This window comes from Alligator mississippiensis, chromosome 2 (assembly GCF_030867095.1).
Source record: "Alligator mississippiensis isolate rAllMis1 chromosome 2, rAllMis1, whole genome shotgun sequence".
Classification (NCBI taxonomy): domain Eukaryota; kingdom Metazoa; phylum Chordata; order Crocodylia; family Alligatoridae; genus Alligator; species Alligator mississippiensis.
This window is the reverse complement of record NC_081825.1, coordinates 18948512-18964864: the sequence shown is the minus strand read 5'-3', so window position 1 is coordinate 18964864 and position 16353 is coordinate 18948512. Positions and strand designations below refer to the sequence as shown.

The 16353-nt window shown below is 42.7% G+C and overlaps 1 protein-coding gene across 3 annotated transcripts in view; it reads left to right on the top strand.

Moving 5' to 3' along the window:
• The window catches only part of NELFA (negative elongation factor complex member A), a 47545-nt gene extending 33539 nt beyond the window's left edge, over positions 1-14006 (top strand). For 2 of the 3 annotated variants that reach the window (XM_014607723.3, XM_014607724.3), the window contains exons 9-11: positions 6266-6522; positions 8032-8131; positions 9633-14006. In XM_014607723.3, coding sequence (XP_014463209.1) covers positions 6266-6522; positions 8032-8131; positions 9633-9817 — 542 coding nt within the window. In that variant the 3' untranslated portion in view covers positions 9818-14006. The remainder of the gene's footprint in view (positions 1-6265; positions 6523-8031; positions 8132-9632) is intronic. The other variant, XM_006278786.4, reaches the window with a different exon arrangement.
• Positions 14007-16353: the final 2347 nt, after the last annotated feature.

Genomic DNA, 16353 nt, shown 5'->3' with positions numbered 1-16353 from the left:
AGATCACCTCCAGAATCTCAAATTGTTCAGGGACTTTCAGCTGACACCCCATGATTCTGGCAATGTCACATGCCCCACCCAGGCTGTAAAATTCAAGGGCCCAAGACCCATGGATGCCTTTGGAGTGTGAGGTGTTTCTCTGCTTTGAGGTTCAGTGCCATCCCTTCACACACTGAACTACCTTTGATTACGTACTAGGTAGCTAATCAGTGAGGAAGAAGAAGGGAGTCAATCTGCATGAGAGTGAAGTACATGGCAGGAGCCTTTGGGGGTGGGAAAGGGTGAAAAATATTTCGGGACAAACTCTGCCACCTTTTACTTTACACCCTTAAAACATGGGGACTTTAGTGTAATGGATTCTATTAGTGACATATTGTGAATTTGAACCCCAAATAGTACTTGCCAAATTTTATTAATTTCATTTTTTTTTACTTTTTCTTTCCCCATCTTTTACTGGCACTGTACAAAGTCCTTGTTTTAAAGAGATTTCAGTATTTATACAGATGACAGTGTATTGCCAGGTACTTCCTCACTTGTGACAAGTGGTTGTTTTCTGTTATTACAAATTTATTTTAATATTAAATAAATAATCTAGACGTAGTTTATAAACCTGAACAAGGTAGAAAGTTGGGATGACTTGTGGTGGAAGATGAGGTGTGGAAAAGCATGACACTTTAAAGGAGGAAGATTACAGAGCTATTAACCTTTCAAGAAGAGACATAAGCAGAACTATTCTAGTGCTGGAACCAAAACCATACGCCAGGTTCAGGTCTAAGACCCTAATGCAAATACTCTCCCACACATTGGCTGCGAAATGAACAGCTTGAAACCCTTTGGGTTAAATTGGGTGGGGGTGGGGAACGTGGCAAAAGAGACCTAATTGTAGGTGTTATACCACAGACCACCAAACCCCAGGAAAAGCTCAATCTGGAGTTCACCCAAGAATTAACTGAGGCTGTGCATGCACATGATTGTCATGGGCAATTTTAATTGCCCAGACATCCCCTGGGAGGAACACTCAGCCACGTTGGGTCAGTTGCAATCCTTCCTGACCTGTGTTGAGGAGCTCTTCCTGACTTGGGCGGTGCATGGGCCAACCAGGCAGTTTATGGGCTCTCCTAGACTTGGTCCTGGCCAGAGGAGACGACCTGGTGACTGACTTATATATAGAGGGAGGTCTGGGCAATAGCAACCCAGATAAAACTATCATGTTCACTGTCTGACGTAAGGCAGACAAATCTGATAGCAGGATTGAAGTCTTGGACTTCAAAAATGCAAACTTCAACAAGGTAGGGGAAGTGCTAAGTGAACCAGGGACCAAAGGCAAAAGGTGCGTACAAAGAATGCCTGTTCCTTAAGGACATGATCCTTGAAGCACAAAGGAAGTCCATTCCTATGCAGAGAAAAGGAAACAGAAGGGCTGGAAAGCCCTCTTGGTTAAACAGGGAAATCACGGTCCTCTTAAGAAAGGGGGAAAAAAAGGCTTATAAACAATGGAAGCTTGGGGCGTGCTCCAAGCAGGACTGTTCCACGGTGGTCCGCATTTGCAGGGAACAGCTAAGAAGGGCTAAAATGGTGACTGAACTTGGATTAGCAACAGGAATCAAGGACAAAAAGAAGTCCTCCTTTAGGGCCATAGGGTACAGGAGGAAAACAAATGGGACTGTGGGGCCATTGCTCAACATTTCAGGAGAGCTGGTTACCAGCACCCAGGAGAAAGCTGAACTCCTGAATGACTACTTCACCTCTGTCTTTCACTGGACCAAGGGGAAAACAACACCAGGTAGAGTACAGGGTGATCACGGTAGGAATAATCGTCTTCCTACTATTGCCATAGAATTGGTTTATGACCACTTAAAAAAATTAGACATATACAAGTCAGCGGGACCAGATGATCTTCATCCAAGAGTGCTGAAGGAGCTGGCCAAAGTCATTGCGGTCCCCCTGGTAAAACTCTTCCACAACTCATGGCACTCTGGAGAAGTCCCTGAGGACTGGGAGAGGGCCAGTGTTGAGCCTATCCACAGGAAGGGCAGGAGGGAGGGCCTGGGTAGCTATAGGCCAATCAGCCTAACTTCCATCCTAGGGAAAATGCTAGAAAATTCATCAAGGAGTCTATCTGCAGTAAGCTTGCAGAAGGTAAGATTCTGAAGCATGGCTTAGTTGCGGGCAGGTCTTGTCTTACCAACCTCATCTCCTTCTATGACCGGGTAACTCACCACCTGGACACAAGAGCAGGTTGTCATTGTATATGTTGTCCAAAAGGCCTTTGATCTAGTATCCCATGATGTCCTTGTGAGAAAATTGGAGGATTGTGGTCTTAACTCTGAGACAGTCAGGTGGGTGAGAAACTGGCTGCAGGATAGGACCTAGAGAGTTGAAATGAACAGATCTGTGTCATCCTGATGAGAAGTGGGCAGCGGTGTCCCGTAGGAGTCTGTGCTTGGTCCAGTACTTTTCAACATCTTTATTAATGATTTGGATGTGGGGGTGAAGAGCTCATTGGCTAAGTTTGCAGATAACACCAAGTTATGGGGAGCGTGGTCACGCTTGAAGATGGGCTGTAGATACAAGCAGACCTAGACAGGCTGGCAAGTTGGGCGGATCAGAACCTGATGAAGTTCAACGTTGAGAAATGTAAAGTGCTCCACCTCAGGACGAGCACCCCCAACACATTTACAGGGTTGGCAGCACCAAGCTGACTAGCACCATGAATGAAAGGGACCTATGGGTAACGCTATGACTATGAGCTGGTAGTGCGATGCTGTAGCCAGTAGGGCAAATAATACTCTGGCATACATATCTTGATGCATCTCCAGCAAAGCCAAGGAGGTGATTCTTCCGCTCTGTTCAGCACTGGTGAGACCGTAACTGGAGTACTGCATCCAGTTCTGGGCACTGCACTTTAACAAGGATGTGGACAAGCTTGAGAGAGTCCAAAGAGCCACCCATATGATCAGAGTCTTACATGGCAGGTCATACGAGGAAAGGCTGAGGGACCCTGGGACTCTTCAGCCTGAGGAAAAGAAGGCTGAGAGGGGACCTGGTACCAGCTTACCGCTCGCTACACTAGGGCAGTGCATCAAGGGCTCGGAGAGCAACCGTTCACCAGGGCACCTTTGGGGAAAACCAGAAGTAATGGCCACAAACTCCTGGACGACCAATTCAGGCTCAACATTAGGAAAAACTTCACAGCGAGGTGTCCAGACCGTGGAATAAGCTCCCTCCATAGGTGGTACAATCACCTCCCCTGGAGATAAAACTTCAAGAGGAGATTGGACAGTCACCTCGCTGGGGTCACCTGACCCCAGTTATTTCCTGCTTGGTGCAGGGGGCTGGACCCGACGATCTTCCGAGGTCCCTTCCGGCTTTACAATCTATGAATCTAAATTGAAATTTCATATTTAAGGCTTTATTTCTTCTTTACATGAAAGTGATTTGTTTTTTTGGGGATTTTTTTTATTATAAACTAGGCAAGTCCAGAGTCTTTGGCTCCGAGGTTGAGAAATAACTTCAGTCTCGGGCAAACACAAACTTGGTTTGAACAAGACACTGTTTGTTTGCTTCAGGACATTGCAGAATACTTCTGAGTGTAAGCAGCTGCTTACTGCATCAGATGCACCTGAAATCATTTTGGAAAATGCAAGATGGAGAGAGTAGATATTATAGATTTTAGGTCCCGAAAACAAGAAATAGTTCAATTTTTTTTTCTGTCCCACCCGTTCCCTGCCCCCTTTCTCCCACAGAAGCCTTCAGATGAAGAAAGTGTAGCACTATTAAAACACTTCAGGCTAGATTTTGCTTTCTAACTTACACACACACACACACACACACACACACACACACACACACACACACACACACACACACAGAGCTCTTATTCTTTTCTTTACAGGTGTATACAGCTCAGTAACTTCACCTGATAAGCCTTAGTTGGCTTCATTCACCCTTAAATATGCTGTCTCCTCTCCCCCCCCCCCCCCCCCCCCCCCCCAACTATCCATTAGACCACTTAAGAAAACACGCAGTGGGAGGCTTATTGCCCTGAGTGCAAACGTTTGGTGCCTTTTTAAAACCTTCAAACAATTTCTTAGTAAATGGTGTATTGTGGGCTGGGAATCATGGCTCCACTGCCTGTCCTGCAAATGCACAGTGCAATGCCTCTGATTGGCTGGTAATGTTAGAGTGCCAGCTAATTAAGAAATCAAAAAAGAACTGATGGAATATTGACACAATACCAAGTACCGGGCGATCTAAGCCATCAGTACTGGGGCATGAGTTGGCAATTGGGACAACCTGACTGCCTCCACTCACTAGGGCTTCAGAAAAGTGACTCTGTCTGGTGGCTTCCAAAATTCTGTACAGATTTTAAGGAATCTACTGGGTTCAGAAGGGAAAATTGAATCACTGCTGCTTTTACAGGCAGTAGATTGGGAAGGTGGGGAAAGTATTTCCTTTCCTCCCAATGAGGAATTTGAAGTGTTTCCTAAGGGGACCATCATAGACACTGTCCCAGAGCAGGGATTTATGGTTGCTGAGTGGGTCTAAGAAAGAAACACTACATTAAGTCTATCCAGGCCACTGGATGTTATTCATATAGTTAGGAAAAGCGACAAGTGAACAACGGTAGCTAATAAAACAAACAATGTCGGAGCTTGACACACAGCTAGCTGTCCTATGTAGGTATCTATGGGACTCCCAGCAGCATACCTCGAACTCTTAACAGACTGTCTGAACCAGCTTTTTGTCGCGTGCACCTGGTTCCAAACTATTACTTAAGTGACCAGGACTATTAGACTTTGGCTTTAAGACATGAAAACAAAGAAATGTGCTGTGCTGCTTTATGGGCTGTCGAATGCATCAAAGGTTTCTGGGACTTACAGTGTCTGAGAGCTGGACTTTTGGGTTTCTGGTCCTGCATCCTGTATTAAACACAGGAAGTGTAAGTGCTTTTCACGGGGCACGTCTACACATTCATTAATTCATGGTAGTTACTGTACATTTAATTTAGTACTTAATGAAATACTAATTAAATGCGCAGTAACTGTAGTTACTGCACGGTAGTGTTGGCAAACACCTCTTTAGTGACGCTACTGCATAGTATGTATTAGCGCTATCCAAGCTGCGATGTGCTACTGTGCAGTGTTATTAGGCTACTGTGCATTAAGCGTCTCATATAGACATGCCTACAGTCTATATTTTGCACATGCATTCAGTTTCCCCAGCGAAGGTGGAAAGTAGTGATGCCTTAAGGGAACTTATCTTCCCCCAGAAATTACTGGAGATGAATCGGTTCTTAGGGCAGGTTAACTGTATGAGCAGAGGCAAAATAGCAGCAGACGCACATTCAGCATTTGCTCATCTGCACCCATGACAATATGCAGTAAGAGATTCAGCCCTAAGCAGTTTTCTTCATGCAGGTGGATATATACCACCAGGAGGGAGGATGCAGGCAGGCCTGGGGACGGAGGCCTTGCTGACTCTTGTCAGTGACAGCCCAGGGCCAGGGCCAGCCCAGTGCTTAGGTAGAGGAGTTTAGCTCTGGCTGAGGCTAGACCAGTGCCCTGCAAGGGGGGTTAAGCAGCGGTGCTGCAAAGCCCCATGGGTTGCTGGTGGAATTCGATGTAACATGCATCATGATGGGATCTGTTATGGATGTTAAGTATGGTGCTTTCGCTTAGTGCTAAAGCCTGATACCACATCCATCCAGGGTTATCTTAGAGTGGGATCTGCCATTTTTACAGCACTCTGTGCCCTGACCACCTGTTTGGTTACAACTGTAGAGCACTCTCTGCACGCCTTTCGCGCAATAGTGTAACTTTTATGTACCTGGCCTCAATTTCCACTTCCCTTTGTAAGTTGCTTCTATTTTTTCATTTCAGGAAATGAAACATTTCTGTAGTCTCAGCTACTGTATAATTGGTCTTCCAACAATAAGTATACTCCCACTAGAGTACATTTATAATGATGGCAGTATGAAATCTAAGTGCGTAATGCAGATTCCATTAAATACAAATTCTAATTATATAATACAACCACTAGAAGTTGCTCAAGTCTGTCCAGTTATTGCTAAAAAGTAATGTAGTGGGAAGGAAAAGAGAACTTTGTTGGTTGTGTTTTTTTCCATCTTAATCTATAAATAGAAATAAATGGCTTATTGAATCATATTACTAAGATGTAACTATCTGGATGTGCTTGTCTACAGGTACAAAAGCCATGTCCAGTTCTGGGTGCATCCTTTTTAACTGTTCTGCTTTTGTTTCAGCAGCTGGCTCTACTCGGGAGGTCTTGCAGACTAACAGGCAGCCAGAAGAGCCTACAACTCCAAGCACTACTACTCTTCCTGCTCAGTTCAAACAGAGAACCCCTATGTACAATAGTAACTCTAACCCACCTGCAACTACACCTACCTCACCCCTAACACCTACAACGCCTCCAGCTATTTCCCCTGCTGCACAAGCACCTCAAGTGACCCCCCAAACTCAGCAGCAGCCACCACCCAAGAAAAGTCTCTCACTCACGGTACGTATCAATGTATTCCTTGATGATTGCTTTTCCTGTACCTCCTGAAAGCTCTTTACCATTAGCCTTGAGGGTATGCTAATTTTTGTTTTGTTCACTAGCCATTACTTGTTTTTTGGCACTGGGGCATAGGTGAGGCTTCAGACGTTACCTAGGGATAATGGAAACGCATTGCAGTCTAGTTAACATTGCTATTGAACACTCTCATGCATCTCTGGGGTTCAACCGTAGATTTTTTTGTTACCTTATTTCCTTACACTGTTTAAAACTGAATTACTTTTGTTTCTAATGATGAAAAGGTCCCACTGTGGCTGCTAGGATTACAAGTTGAAATAAATGGAGTGGGAATGGTACGATTCCAGTTCAGAGAGGAGTTATAATGTAAAATGACAAAGATGAAAAAGGTGACATATTATAAAGTCAAGCCTTGAATTTTTTGATGTTGTAAGACTCCATGCACCCTCCAATCTCCTAACTGCAGCTCTTCTGCTCCTGATGAAAGAGCTGCATGTGTTCCTGTCTACACACATGCATATGCTTGAAGGTTAAGCATGTGAAGTGAAGCACTGTTATGCTAAGCATCTCTAGGTGCTGACAGACGGTGGAGCATGCTTTAGGGGAAGCAGCAGCACATTACTTTGACCCAGCTCTGCATCATCTGTATAGATCGGGTACTTCAGCGGGGCTTGTTTGTGCTTTTATCCAAAGCGGATTCAATAGGTAAAACTGCCAAAAAACTCCCACTAAAGTGCCTGACCTGTGCAGACTTGGGAAGTCAGGTGCAGCTAACACAATGCCTTTTTTGGGCATGTGCTGGGCTTGGCCCAGGAGCGCACTGAGCTTAAAGTGCCTTTTCCCTTTGTATCTGCAAACAGCTTCTGTTTCCAGAATTGGATTTTAAGGAGGAGCCAAGTCTGTTTTTTCTGTCTTTTTAGTTTGTTGCATTCACTTTTGTTCTCAAAAATGTACCAAAGGTTTGTAAGATTCATATTGTGCTGTTGCAGAAAAGGTAGAACTGATTTAGTATCTGCTCAAGTATTGGCAGAGGCTTCAGAGACTGCCTTAGTACAGTTTGAAAATGATTGAAACCACCTTCTTGTTGCTGCCTCTTCTCAAGCCCATACAGCAGTCATTGATGATGGGGACTCTTCTTTAACTGCTTCTTGTATACGAGTTCATTTTGAACTCCTTCCTTCCCTCCCCTCCTTTTGACAGTAGGGAAAATGGGAAGAGGGTGTTTTTGAAAGAACTTTTGTTTCGACTCTCAAAAATTCCGCTTCTGGGCAAGGCCAAGCACAAACAATAGAATACTTCTGTACTGAAAAGAGAAGCTTTAAAAGTGGGACGGATGTGAATCCTATGGCAGTCTTAACATGTGCTGTCATGTGCCTGGTGTGGTATGAACAAAGATTGTTTGTCATCTTTGGCTTTTAAAAAGTATATACAGTACTATTCTATTCAATATTGCTTTCTCTACTGAAATACACACTTTGTTTTAATGTGTTGCAGAGGGAGCAGATGTATGCTGCACAGGAAATGTTCAAGACTGCAAATAAAGTTACAAGGCCAGAAAAGGCTCTCATACTTGGATTCATGGCAGGATCCAGAGGCATGTATTAAGACTAACATGGCTTTATTTTGAGGTGTAGAGATGTGACTAATGCTGCATTAGTGACAACGGGGCAGCATCTTATTGTGTGGTTTAAGTATAACATTTTGGAAGAGTCTGAAGAGAGTCTTTTGTAAGGGGCTGGAGCTGCCTTGCTGCGTTCTTTGTCAATACTGTCCCTACGGTGGTAGCGGAAGTAATCCTTATGGGACAGTTGTCTCATCGGACTGCCTTGCTGCCCTAACTTTTTATTTTTGGCAGTTACAAAATATGCCCCTTAGGACACACACGTTTGAATAAATAAATATCCAAAAAGTAAATGTGGAAGAGCAGACCCACATGGACAAACTGGTCCAGGCTGTTGCCAAGTAAAAAATACTTGTAAGCCTTGCATTGAGTCCAGAAACCAGTGAATTCAGCTGTTCTGTCTGAGCAGTCCCACAGTACAGATCCTGCTCGCCCCCATTCTTCAGTATGTTAAACATAGGCACTCTTGTCTCGGATCCTGTGAATCGCTAGGAGATGAACCATCTTGGAATGTCAGATCTCAAGTTATATCAAGCGTTTATAGATCGAAGTTTTACACAGCGATTTGGATGTAATGGTCCCTGAACTCACTCCAACATCTCTGGCTTTGATTTTAATACTTAACAGATCTTGTCACCGTAGAATCTAAGCCCTTACAAGTAGAATGCATCACAGCGGTCCAGCCTTGAGGTGACATGGGTATGAACTACTATAAATTTGCAGGAGTCTCTTGTATATCTTGATTGGCACAGATGAGAAGATGTGTTTTTTACCCAAGGTATTTCCTGAGCTTCAAGGAACAAGAGAATCCTACACTACCTCCAAACTGAGCTTCCTAGACCATTTTTTGTAATGTAGAATCATATGCATTTTAAGTAGATATTCTCCTGTGATCACCTGCATTCTTTGAAAGGTCAGGAAACAGACAGTGTAGTATGTGGTCGTATTCTTTAGTCTCACTATCCATACTACCCCAGTGGGTAGAAACTGTCGTTTAGCTTTGAGAGGATTTGAAGGAAGCGTATTCCCAAACTGCTGAAGCCTGCTAAGACTTGTACTAAGCTCTGTGTATGGTCTGATAAAACTGATTCAGAGGTTGGCTTTTTTGTGTGTGTGGGGTTTTTTTTTTGGTGGGGGGGGTTTAATTTATTTTCATAATGCTGAACTGACAGGGAGAGGTTTCTTTTAGTACGCTTCCAAGACCTTCCTCCGGCTATCTTGCTAAGCCCGGAGTGTGGTCTCTTGGGCTTGGTGTCCATTGTTATATTTCATAAACTTAATCCCTGAGTTTTGTAAGCATGTAGGTCCCAGCTTGATTCAAGGTGCTAGTGATACTGTAACAGTCATTTGGTTTCTGCTGATATGGCAAATCCAGAGCTCTTTTTTACCCTTTAATTTGTTTCATAGACAGTATTGAGATGTGTTTAACTTTCAGTTTGATTTTTTTGAATGTTTTTAATTCTTGTTTCCACAGAGAATCCTTGCCAAGAGCAAGGTGACATCATTCAAATCAAACTCAGCGAGCACACAGAAGTGTTACCAAAGGCAGATGGCACTGGTAGCACCACCATGTTAGTCGATACGGTCTTTGAGATGAACTATGCTACTGGCCAGTGGACCAGACTAAAGAAGTACAAACCTATAACTAACGTCTCCTAAGGAATTCAGCAACAACAAACTGCGGACCAAATCGAGCTTAGGATCAGCTCACCTAGTGTCAGCTGTATAAAATGGCATTCGTGTGTAGGCTTCTTACCTTCCAGAACAGAAGTTGTGGCTCTTCAAACTAACTGGGCTCAGGTGAATGCAGCGCAAAGATGGTGTCAGACTGACAGATTTTTTTTAAATTTTTTTTTTTTAGTTATTTTAAAGAGGTGGGGGAAGTTAACATTTTATTCTGTGACTCAAGATGCTGGAAAGAGATCACAGCTGAATGCTTGTTTTTTCAGATTGGGAGCAGTTTACTTCCAGGCACATGGGGAAAAGAACTACTGCAGAATCTACTTGCAGTTTAACTTTACACAAGGGCACAGATTTTACTGCAGAAATATTTATGTGGGTTCCATTTAAAAAATGGATAGTTAAAACTGCAGTTGTCTTCAGTTATTCCTATAACTCAGTTGCAGTAAGTCTGTCTGTTGCAGCAGCAGATGTTCAATGTCCAGTGGCTCTTACTATGTTTGGCTTATTTTTTTGCCAGGGTCATAGAGTGGGTTTGAGAGAGGTTTTTGTTGTTAACCTTGCTATATTGTCAATGTTAATGCGCAGCATGAGTTAATCCTTGTTTGGCATAAATCAGCAGAGATCAAGAAAAATTGAATATCACCTTCTGTTAAGGAAAAATGACCATTTCCTTTCATGTCAAATTTAAGATTGCCAAAAAAACCCCCAACTTGTGGTCTGCCCGGGAATGTTTGGTCTCTGCTGCCAGGTGAGGCTCAAACAGAAGTTTAACATATGGCTTTTGTACAGCAGGCCCTTCAGACAGCATCCCAGTCCTGGAGAGTGCCCTTAGGGACCAGTTGAGGGTTACTACAGATTTTAAAAACCAATCCTTCCAGCAGCAAAGCGAGCAAACGTGAATGTAGAAGGCTGAGAAGACTCGTTTCTTTTTAGCGCACGTGTGACTGAGCAGTCGCTGGGCACTTGATGACCCAAGTCCTCATTTAAACATGCTTTTCATACCAATATAACTGTGTTAAGTGGTTTTTGTTTTCCACCAATACAGTTATAAACTACCGCTCCTTGGGTGGCCAGTTACACTCTCATAGATACCTTTTACTGCTATAGCTCTATTGCCTTCCTGAACAGGAATACATAATTTCAGTATAAGTGTAGTTACACTGATACAAGCATGTCTACCCGCAGAGAGGTTATAGCTCTGTTGTTACACAAACAGTTCAATTTTATTTGTATAGAAAGAACTTCAGGGTTTAGCCCTTACTGGAGACTTGCAATAAGTTCAGTTCCTGCCAGTGCACATTTGGGGTTGCACTTAAGAGTGTGACACTCAGGAGGGAGAAGTGCAAAGGTAAATCGTGAAGCATCTGTGTGGGACTGAGCAGGAGGGGCCTGTGCTATCTCCAGGCTGGCATTAAAGTAAAACATTAATCTGACTCTTAAGACAACACCACGCAACCTTTTCCTAAGAGGAAAGCAAACAGCATCCCCAAAGTGATAGCTCTGTATGCTAACAAGGCTTTTAGCCATTTCAGGCTTTTTTTTTTTATAGTGGATGTTTTTATTTTCAAATTTTCAGATGAAGGGGAGGGTGTTTAAAATGTGTGCTTTTATTTACAACATACGTGACCAAAATTTTTGCGTTCTTAATTTTGTTTGAGCAGATTTTTCAGAGCTTCTCGCTTCATGTTCTGACAGGGAAGCTGAGTTCTGGTGAGAACGGTACAGAGCTTGTTGCCATTAAGGAGTCGGTACTTATCTGCGCAAGAACTGTGCAGTGCAGCCCTACCTAATTGCCCCATTTCAGCAGAGATGTAGATTGCTGCTTTTTTCCCAAATTGTTACAAGTCAGTCAACAGATAATAGAAGCAAGCTACAATGAGTGTAGTGGGTTTTAGTTACTAGACTGAGTTCTCTATAGGATGCAGTTGCATGGTAGCTCTAACTTCTTTGACTTAATGCCATTACACATGAAGGGCTAACGTCAGAATATGAACAAAGCGTTCATCTTTTAAAAATGCTGTAAGGAAGAACTGAGATTCCCTTTCGCATTTGCTGTCAGATTTTAATGCATAATTTTTGTAATAAGTTTTCTATAAAATAAGGCAGTCAGACCTTTCAGTCTTCACTGCTGCTGCTTTGATAAGTAGGTTTTGGAGTTAAGGTACAGGATTTTTAGGGGACTGCACAACTTGTGGGATGCGAACTGTCCTCATCCTGAGTAGTTGGTTCAAAATTCAGTCCAGTGGGGCAGCATTCAGTAGTGTGCTATCAGATAGCTCCTTGGTTTCCATGAAATGAGTGGGAGGGCTCAGGCAATAGCTAATGGACAGATGCCTCCCCCCAATCTCGGCTGTCAGCACGGAGGTGCTCCCGTCCCTCCTCTTGAAGTGCTTTTGGAATCGGAGGCTAAAATAATAGAACGATGAAAGTGTCCGCTGGTTGCCCCTTCACAGTGTGGATGGACACACTTCAGTCTCACAAACTAGTCCTCTGCAATATAAAATTTCTTTTTGACTGCAGTTTAACTTCACCTGGACTGCTATTGCTAGAACCAAGACGGGAACACTCCGACAACAATTTGCTTTTAAAAAAAAAAAAAGGCAAAAGCAGACTCCTCTTGGCTGAGTCTGGCCCTAAGCACCAAAATGTTTCAATTTGCTCTGTGTATTGTGATGTATTTTAAATTAACTTTCTGAGGAAAGCGTTTCCATTTAAATGCTTTAGGATAATTACACTGGTAAAAAAACCTAACTATAGGTAAACCCATGGCTCATAAATCAAAAGTACTGAGCCAGCAGTTAAGTAAGAGTAGGGATAGTGCCAGGCAGTTCAGGAGAGGGCAAAGCAAACACTTGAATTCCAGTATGTTATTTAGGGCTTTAATAGGTAGTAGGATACAAAACAAACTTGACCCCTCGAGCTTGATATTTTTTGTCTAAAGTATTCAGCCATTTAAGATGCTTGCTGGATTCTGTACGTGAGATTCAAAGGTGCATTGCAAAGTTAAATGAAAATAGTTAACTCCAGAATGATGTGCCGATGGCCTGGTAACACGGTGTAGAAGGCACACAGATGGTTCAGAGCTAACCTTTTTTCTCTGTTGCCTCCTTTTCTTCTCCCTTTGCACAAGAACAGCATTGTAGCAAACAGCCCAGACTGTGCGCATGGGGGGAAAGAGCAGCCCAGCAAATTCCATCTTGCAGAGAGCAAAGGGAAACCCGAGGAAAAAGTTGTGAAAGCCCTTCCCAGCTTTGCTATGGAGGAGCTAGTAAGCTCATAAATCTGGGAGTAACCTGAAGAACTGGCTTCATCTGGGAATTGTGAAGTACAGAAGAGTGTGACTCCCCACCCCAGTCCTTCCCAGCCCACACCTTCCATCTCTTGCTTTTCCATAAGGAAGAAAAACTTGCTGCCTTGCAGGTTTCTTTCTAGTTGCTGGTGCCACCCACATGAGAGCACCGAGTCTCTGGGCTCCAGGTTAGCCTCTTTCCTTGCAAGGAGGTGGGACCAGCAGTGGTGAGAAGATGGAATCGAGTGGATGAGGCCTTGTCGGGCTCCCTGGTCAGGAGTTGTGGTTATAGTCCCACCTCTCCCTTAGCCAAAAACATTTTTTCCCTATGATCATAGACTCTGATAATCCCCACACAGTCATCCAAGACTGGCTTTTTGTTAGGGTGACTAACATGGTAGCATAAGGCTAGTGCACTAAGGGTTAACTTGTTTTTTATTTGTGGCTTTACCATTAAATAAGATGCTAGACATGACTGGGGAAAATCAGCTTTTGACTAGTTACTACTAAAAAATACCCCATGAGAAATTGCTAATTTCTCCCACTGAAGCATGTCCAAATGCGTTAAACCACTGGCTGACCTAGCCGACAAACTTGATACTTTGACATTGTGTAGCTTGAGGTTGGATTGCATTTTCATAGCAAGATCGGACTGGAAAAAAAAAAAGACTGAAAAAAATGTTAAGCCAGAGCCCACTGGGAATCTGGTGCCTTTAACAAGAAATGTCATTTGTAAAATGTTACATCTATAGCATAGCCCATATGTTTTCTATTAATTGTTTTTGTACAGTTGTAAATTCAAGATCTTCTGTCTCCGGGTACGTATTTTCAGTGTAATACAATATGTATAATAAAAGTTTAGATTTTCTAAAGAAACTTCAAGGCCTATTTTTTACAATCCCCAGTGTCACATATTGTGCCAATGATTGATCTAGCAGTGTAAAGTGATAACTTGCTTGTATCAGAATATGCGCATTTATAGCCCAGCTTCAAAATATACTCAGTAGTGGATTGTTTATAGTGCTTATAATCTTGTTTTTGAATGGTGCTTGAACTCTGATTTTTGCTAGTTTTCATAGCAGCGAAGTATTTCTCATTTGCATGACAAATTGCACAGTAATATCTATTCTGAAGTCTTACAATCAAGTATAGAAAAGTTTTTCAGTTAAAGTGTTTAGGTTTTAAATGCTGGAGAAATTTGTCTTGAGCTGGACTTCAGCGGATAAAATTAGCCATCCAAATACAGGATCACTTGGTTCCTGTACGCATGCAGGGAACCTGCTCCGACATGCTGGAAATCCAGCGCGTCGGAGCAGATGGATCAATCAAGTCTACTGGAGTACGGAAATAAATGCACTCCAGCAGACTCTGGCCTTGTGTATCAGCATCCCCACACCAAGAAATAACGGCGGGGCGCTTTGAACTAAAGCTTGCTCGATGAGCTTTAGTTCAAAGTGCCCCACTGCCATTTTTCAGTGCAGGGGACGCTAGTACATGTGATGCTTGGACACTTTTAATTAAAAACGCTCACTAAAGCACCCCCCTGCACCTCCAAAAGCATGTGTATAAATGCTCACTGAGCCTGTGGTCCAACTACCACTATGCTTCTTATTTGTTTCTCCATTTTGCGTGGTAACAGTGTAGTTTCTTGTGTGTAAAAGAGAACAAGGGGGGGTGTGCATGTGTGGGACCCTCAAAAATGCTGTAATTACATTTGGTTCTGAGAGAGATTTCTTCCAGCAGCAGAACCACTGTAAAAAAGCCTTCTGGTCTTTCAAAAATGAAATTTAAGTATGTAACCACTCCACATTTTTATCTCATTCAGTGGAAAGCAGCTGAAGAAGATCCTAGACCAGAAAAGAACTGGTCATCATTGCCCTAGTCCTTCAAGTAATCAAGAAGGACACTAAGGTGCACGGTTGATGGCCCAGCAATTGCAAGCAGAAGTGCTCACAGTGCCGCCTTGTCACATCCCAACAAATCTGTGAGTTCTGCTAAAGACCTTGTAGCAAGGACACGAGACAGGAGAAGTGCTGATGTTCTTTAAGGCCAGCGCGTGTCAGGGTCATTGTTTAGAAATAAGGCAGGACAGGTGGAAATAAGGCAGGACAAGTGGCACCTTAGGCTAAAAACAGGCAACTGGTTTGATGTAGTCTGGGATGTGACTTAAAGGTGTGGCCTAGCTGTTTACGCATTAGGCTTAAATGGCAATTAAATCAATTATTATTAGTCACAATTGTTTTGAGGTGAAGTATTAATTTGAATAATTCACAGGTATTTAATGTGGGACACTGAGTTCAGTTGCCTGTAAGGTCTGGATTTGACCCGGCAGAAGACACTCTGATGCAAATCAAAACTGGTTGTCTATTTTAGCCCTTCGACCCTCTGAAGTTAGTCTCTTACACTTTTCATAGAAGATTGCCAAATGAAGTAATCAATTCCTAGCATCCAAAGTAGACTAAGTCGGCTGTCGCTCATGAAAGCATATGTCTCTCTGAACCAGTTAGTCTCTAAGGTGCCCCCTATCCTGCCTTCTCCCTGAACACTACCTCTTTCTGTTTAAAAAATAGTGTAGCCAGGAAGGTTGCAAATGGTAAGTGTACTTGCTCCTGCTTGGGTTCTTTCTTGTTGAGAGTTAAAGTCCCTGGTATTCATGGGTGAGATGCCAATATTAAAGCTACCATTTTAGCTATGGTGATTTGATTAAAAAAAAGAAAAAAGTTTCCTGGGAAAGGTGCACAAGGAAAGATACTTTACAACAGTGGTTTTCAACCTTTCTAGACTTAAGGCACATCTTGTTAGACTTAAGGCACCCTTTGAAAAAACACTTAGTTTTCACACTTTTTTTTATTATTAAGAAATAATACAGCATGTTTTTTCCATTGCAAAGAACTTGGAAATACCACAGTTGGTCAGAATATTTTTAATGCAATGGATTCTTATTTGAAGTCATTGGGTTTATATTGTGAATTGTTTGCACACCTCACAGTGCTAATATTCTCAACGTCCCCAGCTGAGAATCATTGCTTTATAGAGAAGTTACCAGTCTACAGGATGTAGCGTTCATTACACCAACATGCATAGGAGCTTTTAAATACTAAAAAAAAAAATTCATTAACAATATAAATATGTACAGCTAAAATTGCTGACTACATTAAATTTAACTCTTAGCTTAAATAAGGGATGCTTCCCTTTTTTACTGTTAAGTACCTTGGCTCTGAAA